At 37.1% G+C, this 19,028-nt stretch overlaps 1 protein-coding gene across 1 annotated transcript in view; it reads left to right on the forward strand.

The window, feature by feature from the left end:
* The window catches only part of LOC106873757 (uncharacterized), a 285,562-nt gene that overhangs the window by 217,001 nt on the left and 49,533 nt on the right, over positions 1–19,028 (forward strand). The window contains exon 3 of the mRNA XM_089353283.1: positions 2,990–3,966. Within this exon, the coding sequence (XP_089209409.1) occupies positions 2,990–3,966 (977 nt within the window). The remainder of the gene's footprint in view (positions 1–2,989; positions 3,967–19,028) is intronic.

Here is a 19,028-nt window from a genome sequence, read left to right on the forward strand (position 1 = left end):
TGTTTGTCAGTATCACAGAAGAGAGAGAGAGAGAGAAAGAAAGTTAGAGAGAGAGAGAGAGAGAGAGAAAGTTAGAGAGAGAGAGAAAGAAAGTTAGAGATAGAGAGAAAGAAAGTTAGAGAGAGAGAGAAAGAAAGTTAGAGAGAGAGAGAGAGAGAGAGAGAAAGTTAGAGAGAGAGAGAGAAAGAAAGTTAGAGATAGAGAGAAAGAAAGTTAGAGAGAGAGAGAAAGAAAGTTAGAGAGAGAGAGAACTTGACAGCAGCTGCAAAATATGGTCTGTAATGATATTCTTGTAATCAGATTGCTTACAGAACAGTATGGAATTGACCATACTTTAGGAAACAAATTTTGTCTGTTTCACATATTTAATGTAGGAAGTATTAAAAGACAAACTAGTTTATGTAAGGAAGTAAAAAAAAACAAAACAATATTTATAATGATAAAAATGTAGAGTTTATCGTGTAGTGTTCAGGTGCACAATGATTTGTTAGAAAAGAATAAAAGAGGGGAAAAAAAGCAAACAGTCGGGTAAAGACAACAATGAATGCTAGAAATAGATGCACAGTACACAAAATAGAACTCAAAAGACAGAAAACTGAACATTAAAAGAGTCATGAAGTTAAGGACTAATATTATTTTCAATTCTTCAGCAAGTACAAGGAATAATTTCAAATGTTTCACTTTTATTATGATGTTATAATCATTTGTAATTAACTTATTGACCCTCTTAATATTAAATATATTAACACTAACTTAACTGTTGATTTTCAAGCAGATGGTGTCTCTGAATTGTTTTATTTTTTATAAAAGTTTTCATTGGTGCTGGAGTGACAATGTGGTAAGTAGCTTGCTTACCAACCACATGGTTCCGGGTTCAGTCCCACTGCGTGGCATCTTGGGCAAGTGTCTTCTACTATAGCCTCGGGCCGACCAAAGCCTTGTGAGTGGATTTGGTAGACGGAAACTGAAAGAAGCCCATCGCATATATATATATATATATATATATATAGGAGAATATACGAAAAAACAACAATATATATATATGTTTGTATGTCTGTGTTTGTCTCCCCAACATCTTTTGACAACTGATGTTGGTGTGTTTATGTCCACGTAACTTAGTGGTTCAGCAAAAGAGACTGATAGAATAAGTACTAGGTTTACAAAGAATAAGTCCTGGGGTTGATTTGCTTGACTAAAGGCGATGCTCCAGCATGGCCGCAGTCAAATGACTGAAACAAATGAAAGAATAAAAGAATATCACATTTTTATCATAGGCAAGATCAAATTCTGGTGACCCAGTAAATTTATTAAGGGCTGTGGGGTATATTATTTATTACATTACATAAAAGTGTTAAGACTGTTGTGATTAAGAAACTGTTTCATTAGTTAAATAACAAAGATACAACTGTGAATGGTATATAAATAGATTCCTCACAGACTGCTGTCATTAGAAACCTTCATCCGAAATGCTATGTTTAATATTAAATAGAATCTTTCAAACCATGATATTCAATTCCATAGTTTTCTTTCTATTTCTGCTATGCCATATCTTAAATCTGTAATACAAACTTTGTCCAATCAGTGATGATATCTTTCCATATATGATAGCTTTTAAAATAAATGGAAGAAAACTAAAAGAGAATTTAGTTTCTTCTTTACAATGTCTCTCTCTGTTTCTCTCTCTCTCTCTTGTAAGAGACACTGCACTAACCAACCTATACAATCCTTCCACTTCTTTCAAACTAAACTGACCCCGGATTTACCTTCTGATTCTAAAATGTATTTGCACCAAACACAAACTTCTAACATTTCAAGTAATAAATCATCCTTACTGACTTGAACTCAATTATGTAACCCTTTAGTTGCCAAAAAGTCAGTCATGTTAAGATGTATCAGCGTGGGCAATAATAATAAGCGTTATACTCTGCCAAAGCCAACTTTCTGTCTCGTCCCCTCAGGCTTGGTGAAATCAGTAAAAGTGAAATATTGCTTTAAGTCAAATCAACTTCACTCATTCAAATTGTGTGGTTTTATCAATCATTACCATTATTTTTTTTTGTTAACCCTTTCGTTACCACATTTCTGTTGAGATGCTCTGTGTTTCTCTCAATTAATTTTAAATGTAACAAAGAATTTAGTAAAACAACTTAGTTATCATTAAGCTAGTGTTAGGAACGTAAATTGTGACTAAGGTTTGGTGGAAGATTTTAATTCAAAACTTATGAAAACAAGACATTTGTACTACAGAGCCAAGGGTGGTTTCAGCTGGGTTGGTAATGAAAGGGTTAAGGCAACCAGTTAGCAGAATTGTTAGTATGCCAGGTAAAATGCTTAGCAGTATTTTGTCTGTTACATTCTGATTTCAAATTCTACCATAGTCAACTTTACCTTTTATGCTTAATAAAATAAGTACCAGTTAAACACTGGGGTTGGTGTAATTGACTTTCCCCTTTCCCTAAAAATGTTTTTTTACGTTTACTCCATATTTTGACAGTTTTGATAGCTGATCCTTATTCCTAGAATATGGCCTTGGGACCAGACTGGATTTCAACTAGCAGTTTTGAATAATAATAATGATAATCACAATCCTTTCTACTATAGGCACAAGGCCTGGAATTTGTGAGGAGGGAGGGATAGTCAATTACATCGACCCCAGTGCATAACTGGCATTTAGCTTATCAACCCCGAAAGGATGAAAGGCAAAGTTAACTTCAGCAGAATTTGAGCTCAGAATATAGTGGCAGACGAAATATTGCTCAGTATTACACCTGGCATGCTAACGATTCTGCCAGCTCACCACTGTAATAATAATAATAATAATAATAATAATAATAATAAAAACAATAATAATAATAATAATAATAATAATAACAACAACAATGATGTGAATAATAACTTATCTCAGATTTTTACTCATTTATTATTTATTAGTTTTACTATGATGTTTAATGGTTGTTATTTTATTTTTCTTTGCTTTCTCTAATTTCAGGTTCTTCCGTTGATTTGACACGGGCTTTGTTGTCCATCTACGACAAGTTTTTAAATGTCAATGAAGACGATGTACAACAGCAAACAGAAACCTGTTGCACTGACAAAGGCGACCCAGAATCTATTTGCCCAGAACCTGCAATGTACCAAAGTGACCAACAGACCAGTCCATCATTACTTTCTTCTTCATCATCTTCGCCGCCGCCACCGCCGCCGTCAACGTCTTCTCTTGCTGCTGCAGCTGCTGTTGACGAGCAGCAGAATGACAAAACTGATTTCGACCAAACGGATGCAGCAGCTTCTCACCACACAACCAACCTGTGTGCCGGTGCCACACTTGACAATGCTGCCTTGGACAGTCGGAAAAGGCCTTTAAGTATCAGCTCAATGTCTTCAGCCTCATCGTCATCTCTCCCACGACACAGTCGATACAAACGCTTAAACATGACCGACACGGAAATTGTCGTCAACGGAAACAACCAGAATATTGTTTCCGGTCCCACGATTGTCGTGGATAACACTGACATGGAGTCGGTGGTTAGTTCCGAGGACTTTATAGACACTGTTTCAGTTACTTCATCTTTCGATGGGGCAGTAAGAGGGTTTGAAGAAGATCGGACGTCAGCTTCTGACCAATCAGCAAATTGTCAGAAGTTGACCATTGACCAGCATGAAGGTATTGAAGAGGAAGAGGATTCTATGACATCGAGTAGTTATTCATCCCCAAGTCATGCACAAGATGACAACAGGCTGAAATATCAGTCAAATGAGAGAGAGAAAAGTTGTTCTCCAGTACCTACACTCCATGAACTGACAGACAATGAATGTAAACAATCTCTTCCTGATGAGGATGGGGAAGAGGTAACCGATATCCATTCCACTTCTCTGTCTCATTATGTTTCTTACACTGAAAGAGTGGTTTCCGAAATTGTGGAAACAGAACGGACTTATGTAAAAAGCCTAAAGGAAATCAAAGAGGTAAGTGTTTTAAGAATTCCTTGTATTTTGTATTAAATCTTTACCACTTTGAGACTTTAGAAAATGGTACAAACATTGTCAAACTATATTTTACAGGATCCAAAACTGAAGAATAACATTCCCAAGTTCAGGTTTTGGTGGCATCAATTTTACATATTATCCTTCTGATATTGAGTCCATCACCTTGCAGAGCTCGTTTCAAATTGTCCTGAAGAATGATACGAGGGTGAGTCAAAAAGTAATGTCATTTTGTTTAGGACAGGTATAATTACCAACACAGGAACATGTATCATACATCAAAATGAAGCTGGTCCTCTGTGGATCACATCCCTACTTCTCAACATAGTCACCGTTTCTCTGAATAGCAATGTTCCACCTTTGAATGAGAGCATGTATCCCTGCCCCATAAAATTCTGTTGACTGTTCTTTGAGCCAATTCTTCACTACAGTTTTCACTTCCTTGTCACTGGAATAAGGCTTGCCCCTCAAACCCTCTTTCGTGGTGCCGAAGAGATGATAGTCTGAAGGCGCTAAACCTGGCGAGTGTGGAGGTAGTGAAGAAGTGGCTCAAAGAACAGTCAACAGAATTTTATGGGGCAGAGATACATGCTCTCATTCAAAGGTGGAACATTGCTATTCAGAGAAACGGTGACTATGTTGAGAAGTAGGGATGTGATCCACAGAGGACCAGCTTCATTTTGATGTATGATACATGTTCCTGTGTTGGTAATTATACCTGTCCTAAACAAAATGGCATTACTTTTTGACTCACCCTCGTATACGAGTATTTCAAACATCTATTATATGGAATATATTTACTTGAAGATCCCAGACAAATTTCATGTAAAAGTTCACCAGGATTGTCTATGATAATCGTAATATTTGATAAAAGTAAGGTAGTGAGCTGGCAGAATCGTTAGCACACCGGGCAAAATGCTTAGTGGTATTTCGTCTGCTGCTACGTTCTGATTTCAAATTCCATCGAGGTCGACTTTGCCTTTCATTCTTTCGGGGTCGATAAATTAAGTACCAGTTGCATACTGGGGTCGACCTAATTGACTGATCCCCTCATCCAAAATTTCAGGCCTTGTGCCTAGAGTAGAAAAGAATATTTGATAAAAGTAAAATATATCAAGATCTCCTTATAATAAGCAATTGTTACTCTACTGAATTTTGTTGTGATAATTTCTAAAAGCCTGGGGACTTAACTCAAATATGGAGTGTTATTAGAATGATGCTATAGGAGAAGACACTTGCCCAAGGTGCCACGCAGTGAGACTGAACCCAGAATCATGTGGTTTGTAAGCAAGCTACTTACCACACAGCCACTCCTATGCCTATAACTACCGACAAAGTTATTTTGAGAAATTTTTCATTAATTTCAAAATTAAGTGAAACAGAAATGTGGCAACAAAGGGGTTAAACCGAGGTTAAGGAGCAGTCCCTAAAGGTCACCCATTGCTTTATTTGTGTTTTTACTTGTCTTACTTTATAATCTTCATCTGTTATTTCCTCACAGAAATAATTAAAGATTATCACCAATAAAAGTTGCATGCTTTGTCAGTAGAGGGTTACATTCAGAATCACTTGAGCAAGTGAGGAAAAGAACTTCTGTGTATTTGCCAGACTCAGCTAAAAACAGCAGTCAATTGACACTGTATCACTGTATCAGTTATAAAATGGGAACAACAGTAGTCATAGACAGAACAATGTCAGCCAGTGTTGATAGCCATCTTGTATCTGATTTCATATATCGAGTCCTTGACCTGTGGCATTTTACTGATTGACCTTACCTGATAGAACTGACTAGTTGCCAGTTGGTACCTACACAAAAACAACCACCACCACCACCACCACTATAGTATCATCATGGTACCAACTTACTAGTTTTGTTCTCTTGTTGAAAAACACCATATTAATAGCTTCAAAAGATATTTTCATCTGAGACTTAACCAAATAGTTTCTCCTCTAAGTTTTCGGAATATTATCTTCTCATTTATTTTTTCCCTAACTAAATATTGGTTTTGATAAAAAAAACTGAATATCTCACACTATTTCCCTTACACTTGTCTGGAAGCTGTTTAAAAACAGAATGTAACTAAAATCTCTGAATCTTCTCTTCCTGCTAAGAAAGAAAACATCAATTCTCACTTTTAGATTTCGCTTCTGATGAAAACTCCCCCACCACCACCACCACCATCCCAGGCATAAAACTTGGAGCACCTTACCAACTTCTGGTTACATTCTTTCTTCATTATTCCAAATTGTTTTCCCCAAGCATCCCCAGGAACACTGCCGTTGTTTATTTTAGTTACCAATGAACACATGTTGAACAGATGTCAACATTCTGATGCCACACATTCCAAGACAGCTTTTTTTTCTTTACAGAATGCCGTCCTTTCTTATATTCCTTATTGCCAGACTAGAATGTCCTTCCTTCTATTCCTCTTACTGCCACAGCCTACCCTGTCATATGATTTAGATTAGGTTATAGTGTCAACTGCCATTAGTATTATTACACTTCCCAGGTGTTTCATGCTTTTACAGAGGACCTGCCATTGATATTTTAAGATTCAATAATGATGAAACCAGAGATACTTGTCTAAGGAATAAATTACAGACTGAGATAAATAACTCCTCTTCCTTATCATCATCATCATCTTTTAACATCCATGTTCCATGCTGGCATGAATCGGGCAGTTTCACAGGATTCAGTGGATTTGAGGACTATATATCGAGCTCCATGGTTACTTTGACATGGCAATTATGGCTGGATGCCCTTCCTAATGTCAACCACTTTTACAGCTTGTAGTAGGAGCTTTTTTGTTCCTTAACCACCAAATATAAATACTTGTTGCACACCACAGCTAATTCTGTAGAATATAATTTAAACCTTTCTCTTTTAAAATATTGTCATAATACCTAAAAAAAGAAACCATTTCAGTTGAAATGACAGCAGAATTGGTGGAGCAACAGATAAACAACCTTGCAATAAATTGTTACTTTCTTCTATGTTCTGAGTTCAAATTCCACCAAGGTTGGCCTTTACTTTCATCCTTCAGGGCTGAACAATGCCTTTAATCCTTCAGAAGATCCAAACTTCTAAGCATCAGTTTTACCTGAACAAGGTAAAAGCTTTTGTGGTCGGTAAAACAACATTCAGTGTGATATTAATATCAGTCGTTATTGTTGCTAACCACAGGTCAGCCTTGATTGAACATGTTTATGAAGGGCATTCCAACTATAACAGTCCTTCTCATCTTTTTATATATTTAGGATTGCAGTTTGTGTCCTTCATTTTTTTGTAGACAGTAGAGTATAATTTGATTTTGCTGCTGTTTCAAGCAAGTCGTGCAACCATGGAGGGATTTCTGCATTGGCTAGTAACACTCTCTCATTTGCTAATAGCACTTTCTCATTACTTAATACTGCTCCCTCATTGGCTAATCAATAATACTATGTATCTGGCAGTGAGCTGGCAGAAACGTTAGCACGCCGGGTAAAATGCTTAGTGGTATGTTGTCTGTCTTTATGTTCTGAGTTCAAATTCCACTGAGATCGACTTTGCTTTTCATCCTTTCAGGGTCAATAAATTAAGTACCAGTTGCATACTGAGATCAATCTAATCAACTGGACCCCTCCCCCCAAATTTCAGGCCTTGTGCCTAGAGTAGAAAAGAATAATACTGTGTGTTTGTTTGTCTTTGAAAAAAAAGATGTTACTAAGAAAGAAATATCTTTGTATTTGTTTTAATATTGTTATTGTTAATTATTTCTTCAACTCCCTGCAATTAGGGCCCAGCTTAATTAATTACTACTGAAACAGATACCCTGTGGTATTTTGTGTGTGTTAAAACAAATCCCTCACTCAGTTTAAAGCTACCAACAAGGCTTTGGGATTTTTTTTAATGGAATCTATTCTATTGCAAAGATTTGGACTTGGGCCATGTCTCTGGATTGAGAATAACTGGGTGACTTAATACTTCGTTTCTTTTTATAACCCACAAGCCTTAGGTGCCTTCTTCTCTCTTTTCACCAATCTCCAAAACTCTGCATAAAAGTTGTGTCTGCTCTTTCCGCTAAGCCATAAAATAATAAAATTCTTTGGGATTAGTAATATTTTGTTAGTCATTCTGCCTTTATTATCTGTCATAAATATTCAATATTTATTTAGTTTTACAAGTAGAAGAGTGGATAACAGGGCATTATGTAACATTAGCAATGTTGTAATAATATCTTCTCAGCCTCAACAATTTCGCTGCAAATTTACCTGACTCCACTCTCTCCTGTAACCCTACCCTGTTTAGTGTTTCAACAAACTTAATACATGAATAATATCAGCCACTGCAACATCAGGTAAACAAATCAGAAGCTACCAGCAATCTCTTCTCATTTAACTCTTGCTTTACTCCATTAACTGTACACACCTTCATTATTTGGTTGGTACAGCCATCCTCCATTTCTTTTCAACTCAGCAGAGACCCCTCTCTGTTTTTATATTTATTGAATTAAGTGGATTCGAAGAAGGGGCTGTGACTATTGTTTTCAAAGCCTTCTGGGGGCATTAATCCTTTAACATTCAGATTTCTCTGTCAAATGTAATCCTTATTTATTCACATTGTTTTGAATTAATCCTGCATTATCTTGTAGCTTTGAGATTTCAATGACATGATTGTTTATTTTTTAGAATGACATTGTAGAGTAGGTGTGAGAGGCTGAATCTGGCTAGTTAGAAAGTAAACTATTCAGGCCAGACATGGCTGGTTTAAATGCCAAAGGGTTAAGATTGTTCATTAAGGTCCTTTTGATTTGCTGTAGGCCAAGCAAGGGAAGGAATTGAAAAGAACATCCATGTTCCGGGGAGCAAAGGTTGGGCATAATGGCTTGAGTGGGGCTCCCTTCCCTCTAGCCAGTCAATATATCACTCAACACTCATCCATTCACTCATTTGTCTGTGTTTTATGCCAAGTTCTACAGAATTAGCATATTTCTGCATATCTACTGTGGAGGCACTGATTTATCGGCCATCTCTTTCTACAACATTTGTTTACCAAATTCCCTTCACAAAGCATTGGTAAACCCAATTCTATGCTATATAAGCTTTAATAAGATGCCATGTGGTATGATTGAACCCTGAACTCCATGGTTACACTATATCTTCACCACATGGCTGTATGATTGTGCTCATATTTAGTTTGTAAAATCAATGGTTAAAGTTTACAAGTAAATAAATTTTTTGTATCCAAATTATCAGTGCTTTCCTTCCATACTCGTGTCTTCATTAAAAAATTACAGACTTGAAAAATATTCTGATAGAGACACCATTCTAATGGCCAACAGTAAGGAACTGTTTTCAGAACACAAGGAATGCTTCTTCGGGGAAGCTGTTTTCTTCTTCTAATTGATTGATCCTTAACTGACAGTGGCATCTCTCAAGAATTCTGATTTTACTTAACAGTGAATCATTTGTTTCCAAACAGAACAACATACTCTAACAGAAAGCTGATTACTTCACTGCCTCTGCTGTTATTACTATTTCTCTTGTCACTGCTATCGTTGCTACAAATACCTTATTATTCATTAAATAGTCTGACTCTCTGACAAACATGCCAGGAAAATTAACAACCAAATTCCAATGAAACCAGCTCAATTTTCAGTCTTGTCATTTTTAGGTTAAAGAAAGATCGGATCCCTTTAACACTTAATAGCATTTAAGAAGGGAAATCTGATAACTGTATTTGTCAGAGGAAATACTTTATTTTCCCTTATTGTTATGGGTAGGAAGTTTTGTAAATATGAATTTAACATTATTTACATTTGACGGATATTGTCCTCATCTTCTTTTGGTTTATATACTCTCCAGCCTTCTTCAGGTGTCCTGGGGAAATTTTGAACCTGCGTTCTCATTCCTAAGGTATTTTTTGATGTTATTATTATTATTCAGGTCACTGTCTGGAATCATACTCAGTTAGTAGTTCACACTCTTAACCACTATGCCATATGCCCATGGGCAATTTTGGAGTGAATTTTAGGGCTTATAAATCTAATATTTTCCTATCCTTCCTTAATACCGGTTCCCATATGCTACTCATATCTGCATTAGGTCTGCTTAGGAAGTTATTATGTCCTAGCATATGTACTGCTTCTTTTCCAGGCAGTGACCTGAATAATAATAATAATAATAATAATAATAATAATAATAATATCGAAAAAGGAATGAGAACCCAGGTTCGAAATTTCCCCAGGACATCTGAAGAAGAGTGGAGAGTATATCAGCCGAAACGTTGTGTTAGCAACAAACAAGATGAGGACAAATATCCGTCAAAAGTAAATAATGTACATAATTCCTCATCTCTCAGATATAGAAGTATGAATTTAACAATATTAAAAAATATAGCAAACGGCAGCATTTGTAGAGCAACTGATACACTGATTAGCAGCCTCTGTAGAGTGCCAGGTGTGTTGATTAACAACTGTTGTAGAGTGCCAGATGTAGTGAATGACAGTATCTGCAGAACTCCAGATGTGTTTGTTGCTGACATCTGTGGAGCACCTGGCGTGGTGAATGGGAGTATTTGTGGAATACCATGTAACAAAAAGCTACAAAACATAATAGGATTTAGTTGCATTCTTTTAGATTCTGAATTCCGATTCTGTTTGTTTAGGCAAGAAGAAGTCAAGGGTTGATTGTCATAGCATCTTCAAAAATGGTGGTGCTGTACCAACATAAGAAACTAACTGACACCAACCACTATAAAGTGGTTGACATTAGAAAGGGTATCCAGCTAGTAAGACCTTGCCAAAACAGACAACGGGAACCTGGTGTTGCCCTCCAGCTTCCCAGCTTCTTTCAAACTGTCCAACCCATACCAGCATGGAAAATCGACATTAAATGATGATGATGATGATAAGAATAAGTCATGTGATGAATTCCACGGAGCAAATATTTCCTGTATAAACAAACATGCATTCATTATAGAGACATCAGGAAATAACTGGCTTTCAAAATATGAATCATTGATTTGAAGCACAATAGTATAAATAAACACACACACACACACACACTTTTGCCACCATACAAGCACAAAGGTCTTCCTTGGGTATTACATTCTACCCCACATACCCAGCAACTACCACACAACTTCCTGGCAAACAATCCCCACCCCACCACCCCGATACTTTCCTTGGACTGCTAATTACCTTCCCCATACATTCACACAGCAATGAAGAAAGCCAAAACCGCTTTTACAAACTTCAAGGAAACTGAACGGAATAAGTTACATCAGGGAAAAAGACTCTAGGCGCTTGAGGGTGGACAGCACATCAATCATTAGCAGGGTAGACGTGGCAGCTCGTAGAGTCACTGGAATAATTATAGACACATCTAGTAGACATCTTCTGCAAGGGTAACATGAAATAATACAATGACACTCCAGAAATAGAGAAGCTTATGAAAACCAGTGACAACCTCAAACACAATCCACTGAAGCCACACGCAACTGAAATAATAAAACTCAAAGTCCACCAGTGGAACAAGGAAACTACAAAAGAGAATAAAAATAAAGGACAGAAGAATATGTAAGTAGCAAACATTTGTATGGAAGATGAATAACAAAAGAAAACAAAAGAACAACAGCAGTAACAACAATAATTGGTCTCAACAACTACAACCTCAACATCAAACAAATATTTCTTGAAAAATCAGCCACCAAAATAAATAAATAAAACACAAATAAAACAAGAATAGGAAAACAATTCTGCATTTTCCACCTAAACACAGTTTTAACCTCTTCTTTTCATTGGCTCAATAAAAAGCAATATGGAAATGTAAAACTTTAAAAGCCCCAGAACAGAAAAAAAATTACAAACATCTCCATAAAAACCTGCAGCCAGAATGAATCCTTGCATTCCCCAACATATATAACTATTCATACTGTCATAAAGATCTCTCAGTTTCCTATGAACAACCATAAAAAAATTCAAGAAATACTGATCCTTGGCATGAACTAGTCTTATCTAAGTTACAACACAGTTCTCTCTGTGCCACGAGGCACATAAGGCTGCAACATGATCTTTTCAACCAGCTCTGTCTTCTTCCACTGTTCTGGTCTCATTCCAGCTTCTCCACTCTTATTTCTTTTCTTTGTCAATGGTCCTTCGTCCTTCGCCATGTGGTTTTAAGGCACCCTGCTGCTCTTTTCTTCCCAGGATGCCACTTTAGTATCACCATACTGGCTCCTGTGCAGGTGGCACATAAAATACACCATTTCGAGCATGGCCGTTGCTAGTACCACCTGACTGGCCTTTGTGCCAGTGGCACGTGAAAAGACAGTCAAGTGAGATCGTTGCCAGTACTGCCTGACTAGCTTTCGTGCCAGTGGCACGTAAAAGCACCCAATACACTCTCGGAGTGGTTGGCGTTAGGAAGGGCATCCAGCTGTAGAAACTCTGCCAAATCAGATTGGAGCCTGGTGTAGCCATCTGGTTCACCAGTCCTCAGTCAAATCGTCCAACCCATGCTAGCATGGAAAGCGGACGTTAAACGATGATGATGATGATGATGATACAATCACTTTCTTGATCTTGTCTGAGGATGTGTCCAATCCAGTTCCAGTATAAGCATCTTATTTTATCACTGGTCCTGTTGATGCCTGTTGTGGTCTCAATTGACGACACAGTCAAACCTCTAAATATATTGTACCAAATATAGTTTAACCATTCTTTTCTGTGGCCAGTCGTATATAGCATAGTGATAATGGTAAATAAATCAGTTACACCATGCATGGAAACATATACCTTGCTTAGAAACAGGTGAGGGATGGTTACAAGAAGGGCATCCAGCTATAGAAAATTTGGTCCCAATGACTCTGATCAAACTCATTCAAGCATGGAAAAGTAGATATTAAAACAATGATATATATGTTTATCTAAGTACAATATGTCTACAGGGTGGGGTCAAAATTAGTGCCCCAACTTTATGTGTCTATTAGTTCTGTAGTTTCTTGAAGCATGCTGTTATTATTTCTGTCATTGATTATTTAACGTGTTGAATTCTGTGAGAGAACGCTGGCAGAAGCCAGAGTTTCCAGATTTTTTGATCGACTCATTTTTTCTGATAAAGTGACCTTCCATGTTTCCAGTTAAACCAACCACCATAACTGCTTCTGTTATTCAGAAGATGACCCTGAAGTAGTTTGGGAAAAGCATGTCAATTCATCTTCTCTTGTCATTTGGGCGGCAATATTGTCTTCAGGAATTTGTGCACTCCATGTGCAACAAGAGACGACGAATGGTGATCGTTACCTGGTGTTGTGTGAAAACATCATCTGGCCGTATTTTCGATACCATTGTACAAGATGGAGCACCTCCTCATTTTGACAATTTTTTCATTTTCATTACATATCATATATTCTTTTCAAAAACTCAAGTTGGAACACTACTTTTGGCCCACCCTGTATATGTATGTATATATGCATTATGTCTGTAATAAATCTACGGCAATTAACTAGAGGGCAGAAGGGAAAGTACCTCAGGGTAATGTTTTACAGGTTATATACTCATAAGGTGACTTCTCATGTATGAAATATAGTAAAGAAAACTCTTTCTAGAAGCATACAGATCCTAAGAGATGTGGATGTGATTGTGTGGTTAAGAAGTTCACTTCCTGATTACATGGTTTCAGGTTTAGTCCTGCATTGTAGCACCTTGGGTGTCTTCTATAGCCCTTGGTTGACCAAATCTTTGAGAGTGGATTTGGTATACAGAAACTGAAAGAAGCTTGTTGTGTATGTATGCATGTATATTTGTATGTGTTTGTGTATGTTCAGGTTTCCTTGTCTTGACATCATGTGATAGTTGTAAACGAGTGTCACTGTTATACAAGCAGTGTCATTCATTTCCCTCATTCTGCAAGTGGAGAGAGTACACCACATCTAAGCTGCAGCCCATACAATTCCTCACTGTATGTCAAAGTGTATACAGTATGGTCCTCAGCTTGTTGCTGTCATGATATACCTGGAACAACAAGGACTGTGGGTGGGGTCTGATTCCCTACATATCATAAGATTTGCAGTATGATAGATGAATTACATCAAGCACTCACTAATCTATTTAACATGGAGGTTGTTTAAGATTTAGAAAAAGAGAAAGAAACAAAAACTGAATGGTCATCATTTGCTGAGAGACAAAAGTACAAAAACCGGAAAGAAAACATCCGTCCATCTTGCCACTAAACCAGTTTTTACTTTTATTTGGTCTCATTTAAATCATTCAGTTATCAGCCCCTCCCCGTCTTACATAGCCTCCTGCCTAACCACCCACCCCGCCCCATGCTCTCTTCTCACTGCTCCATTTAGGCATTTTCCTTTGAACTATAAACATTCCCTTTTATTATGTCATGTCACCAAAGTTGGTCTTTTAGTATCTGCTTCCTGTTCCACCCTAAGCAGTGGTCAGAGGTCAACAGGCTTTTTTAACTCAACCCTTCTCCACTGTATACACATCAACATACATAAACACACACACACACACACACATCAATCCACCACATACACTGGCTGCGTTAAACTACTCCACAACTCATAAACCATACACTTCCTCTCTTTAAGCCAATTTTTATTTCACTGTTTACATGTTGGTTAATTGAAGAATTTGCTGCTAAATCTAAATACAACCTTAAAAAACTATGAGGCTTTCCTTACAATAACCTACTTTTAATTATTTACCAGAGAAACCTGTAAAACTGAAATGTTTTTTCTTGAAATTCTAATGATTTAATCACAGATTTTTATATTCCTTTTGACTATTTTTTCTTTTAATATTTACCCTAACTTGAAGGCAGCATGCTGGCAGAAACATTAGCACGTCGGGCAAAATGCTTAGCGGTATTTCCTCTGCTGCTTTGTTCTGAGTTCAAATTTCGCCAAGGTCGACTTTGCCTTTCAGCCTTTAGGGGTCTATAAATTAAGTACCAGTTATGCAGTGGGGTCGATGTAGTCGACTTAATCCCTTTGTCTGTCCTTGTTTGTCCCCTCTATGTTTAGCCCCTTGTGGGCAATAAAGAAATAAGGAATGTTAGCACACCGGGCGAAAAGCTTAGCTGTATTTCATCTATCTATACATTCTGAATTCAAATTCTGCCGAGGTTGACTTTGCCTTTCATCCTTTCGGGGTCGATGAATTAAGGACCAGTTGTGCACTGGGGTCGATCTAATCGACTGACCGACCCCCCCCTCCCCAAAATTTCGGGCCTTGTGCTTAGTGTAGAAAAGAATACCCTGACTTGGTATTTACATGTTTTCCTTAAATAATTAATGTTTTAAAGTGAAACAAATGACTTTAATTACAGTTTTTATTATTGGGTTGGTAACTTTCCTAACGACTTCCTGGAACTACAAATGCAGCAGATAAACATCAATAATTTGAAAAACAAGAAAAGAGAAGGAATTAAAATTACAAGTTGAAAGAATTTGATAATGAAACATGATGAAATTTAAACTCAAAGACTTAGATTTGGTGATGCAAGCAGGAAAAATAGAACCCAAAACAGGAGTATATGTCCATCTTCACTATTTCAAGGAATTTAATGTTTTAGAATGCTTCCAAACTTAACAAAGTCACAGACAAATTTCAAGCTATCAACATGACCCCAGTTTTTCTTGATTGGGACGTATTTTCAAAATCCCAGAAGAATGAAACTCAAAGTCAACCCTGACAAGGGTTTGAACTCTAGATATAAAAGGGTCTTAGTAAATATTGCAAGACTTTACTCATTCTACCAAAATTAAGACAATTAATTAAACTTACCACTACCTTAAGATAATTAATATCAGACAGAACACAAACGTGGTGAGCTGGCAGAATCGTTAACACACCAGACAAAATTCTTAATGACATTTCATCTGTCTTTATATTCTGAGCCCAAATTCTGCCGAGGTTGACAATACCTTTCATCCTTTTAGGGTTAATAAAATAAGTACCAGTTGATCGCTGGGGGTTGATGTAACCAACTTAACCCCTCCCACGAAATTGCTGGCCTTGTGCCAAAATTCGAAATCAGTATTCGATAGAACACTATTTAATTTTTCACTTTGTTCTAATTCTACTTTACCTCTCACCCCACACCCCGATCTTTACTTCATCCTCACTCAAATACTCTTTTGCTTGTTTCAGTCATTTGACTGCGGCCATGCTGGAGCACCGCCTTTAGTCGAGAAAATCAACCCCAGGACTTATTCTTTGTAAGCCTAGTACTTATTCTATCGGTATCTATTTGCCGAACCACTAAGTTACAGGGACGTAAACACACCAGCATCGGTTGTCAAGCAATGGTGGGGGGACAAACACAGACACACAAACACACACACATACATATATACGATGGGCTTCTTTCAGTTTCCGTCTACCAAGGCTTTGGTCGACCCGAGGCTATAGTTGAAGACACTTGCCCAAGGTGCTCTGCAATGGGACTGAACCTGGAACCATGTGGTTTGGTAAGCACGCTACTTACCACACAGCCACTCCTGCGCCTATATTTCTCCATTTTTTTAATATATTTAAATTCCTTCTCGTTCGTATCTTTCATTTATTCTTATTTCTCTCTCTCTCTCTCACCTTCTTCATCACATTTCTCACCATTTTCTTTCTCTTTTTTGTTTTCTTATCTATTTCTCTCCTCCTCCTCCTCTTTCACATTTCTTATTCCCCCCTATCCCCTCTCTTTCAGCATGTGATTTTCCTTTCCGTATCATTAAAAAAACTACAACAATATCTTTGTTAAATAAATGTTTAAATAAGGCGACTGTCTTCATGTTTTCTGTACAACATAATTACATAATTATGGTGACAAGTGTGTGTTAATTAGTATGATTTGATATCAGCCATTCTACAATTGGCTGGTGTCGTCGATTAATGCCGCAGTCTGTTATGACAGCCAAGTAATAAACTATTGAAGTGCAGACTGAAGTATCTACTCCAAAACTTAAATATTTCTGTTGTCAGTTGTCATCTTCCACACCACCTAACACCATTAGCACAATGCAGGAGCTCCTATCTGCTAGAAATATCAGCCAAATCTCCCTCCAGTCATATCCTGTTTTTTTTTTCAATATAGGCATAGGAATGGCTGTGTGGTAAGTAGCTTACTTACCAACCCCATGGTTCCAGGTTCAGTCCCACTGCGTGGCACCTTGGGCAAGTGTCTTCTACTATAGCCTCGGGCCGACCAAAGCCTTGGTAGACGGAAACTGAAAGAAGCCCGTCGTATATATGTATGTATGTATGTATGTATGTGTGTGTATATGTTTGTGTGTCTGTGTTTGTCCCCTCAACATCGCTTGACAACCGATGCTGGTGTGTTTACATCCCCCATAACTTAGCGGTTCGGCAAAAAGAGACCAATAGAATAAGTACTAGGCTTCCAAAGAATAAGTCCTGGGGTCGATTTGCTCGACTAAAGGCGGTGCTCCAGCATGGCTGCAGTCAAATGACTGAAACAAATAGAAGAGAAAGAGAGAGAGTATAAGTATACACCGAATAATATAAGCAAGATAATAAATAAGCTTCCGCTTTTGATGGTTTACAAAATTTTCAAAGTTGAATATCAACAAAAATGAGGGGAAATACAAAAATTGAATACATTGAACATTATGTAAAGTGTTGATGACTTTGAAGAATTTTGTAAAAATATTTAGACTTTAATGATTTCCCAAACTTGAGATAGTAAAAGTAGGAATATCTTTGAATCATAAATTGGTTCATTCAGAGTTGATCTGAGCATAAACAAGAAAACCGGATTCAGTTATGGAATTTGGTTTTTCTGTCGGTTGGCCGTTTGTTGAATGACATTGGAATCAAGTTATATTTTGTCAAATATTGTTTCTGTTCTCTGTTGTCTTGGCAGTTCTATAGTTTGTGTTTAGTTATTATCTACGCCCTCCTTTATGACAGATTTCAAGTTCCTATTATCCTTCTGTATAGTGGAGGCGTGTGGCTTAGTGGTTAGGGTGTCAGCATCATAATCATAAGATTGTGGTTTCGATTCCTGGACCGGGCAACATGTAGTGTTCTTGATCAAACACTTCATTTCACGTTGCTCCAGTCCACTCAACTGGCAAAAATGAGTAACGCTGCGATGGACTTGCGTCCCGTCCAGCTGGGGAACACACGCGCCATTGAAACCGGGAAACCGGGCCCATGAGCCTGGCTAGGCTTTAAAAGGGCGCATTTATTTTATTTATTATCCTTCTGTAGTGTGGAGTGTTATAAAACTTCTCAGTAGCAAAATACTCTTGAGTTGGTTAGGACTAAGTCATTAAATATTTGGGTACCAGTAATACACCCTGTCTCTTGCAGATTCATCTCTTCATGATCCAGTCTAGTTGTAAATTAGTTGTTGTTGCTGTTTACTCTCAAGTCAGATCTGATGATGCAGATCTGTGATGAAAAGCATTCCACCTAAGACTATTGGGTTTGTGCGTGTGTGTGTGTGTGTAAAAATCTCTTGTACAATGTGTTTTACCATTTTCAAGAAAGTAGTTTATAACTGTGGATTGGAGATAGCAAACTTTTATCACAGTACACTAAAATGTTCTCTTTGGAAGATAAAAATTCTAAAAGCGTTTTCACTGATACCCATCACTGATTGACCTGTGTCTACGTTAACCCTTTTGATACAAAGCTACGTGAGACTGTTGCTGGTTCTAGCACTTAAACTTCTAGTTTTAAAGTGATCTAAATTAAACTCTTTCATTATAATTTCATGTGAATATATGTCCCAAACACTAGTTTAATAATGTTGTTTGACTAAAATCATTAAATTCAAAATGGAAATAAAAACTGAGTTTCAAAAGAAATATGCTAACTAAAAAAAAAAAGAGTTCAATGTAAAGAAAGATAACTCTCTTATGTCCTTTTTATTCTTTTAAAATAGATCTCTACTTTTACTGTCATGTATTTCACTTTGGTTAACCACAATCTGTGTTACTCTGTGTCTCTTGTTTCTAAATACAACCATGTCAACATACAACATGTTTTTAATTAGATGTTTATTTGTTAATTTAAATA

The sequence above is a fragment of the Octopus bimaculoides genome, chromosome 6, assembly GCF_046866305.1.
Source record: "Octopus bimaculoides isolate indiv1 chromosome 6, ASM4686630v1, whole genome shotgun sequence".
NCBI classification, from domain to species: domain Eukaryota; kingdom Metazoa; phylum Mollusca; class Cephalopoda; order Octopoda; family Octopodidae; genus Octopus; species Octopus bimaculoides.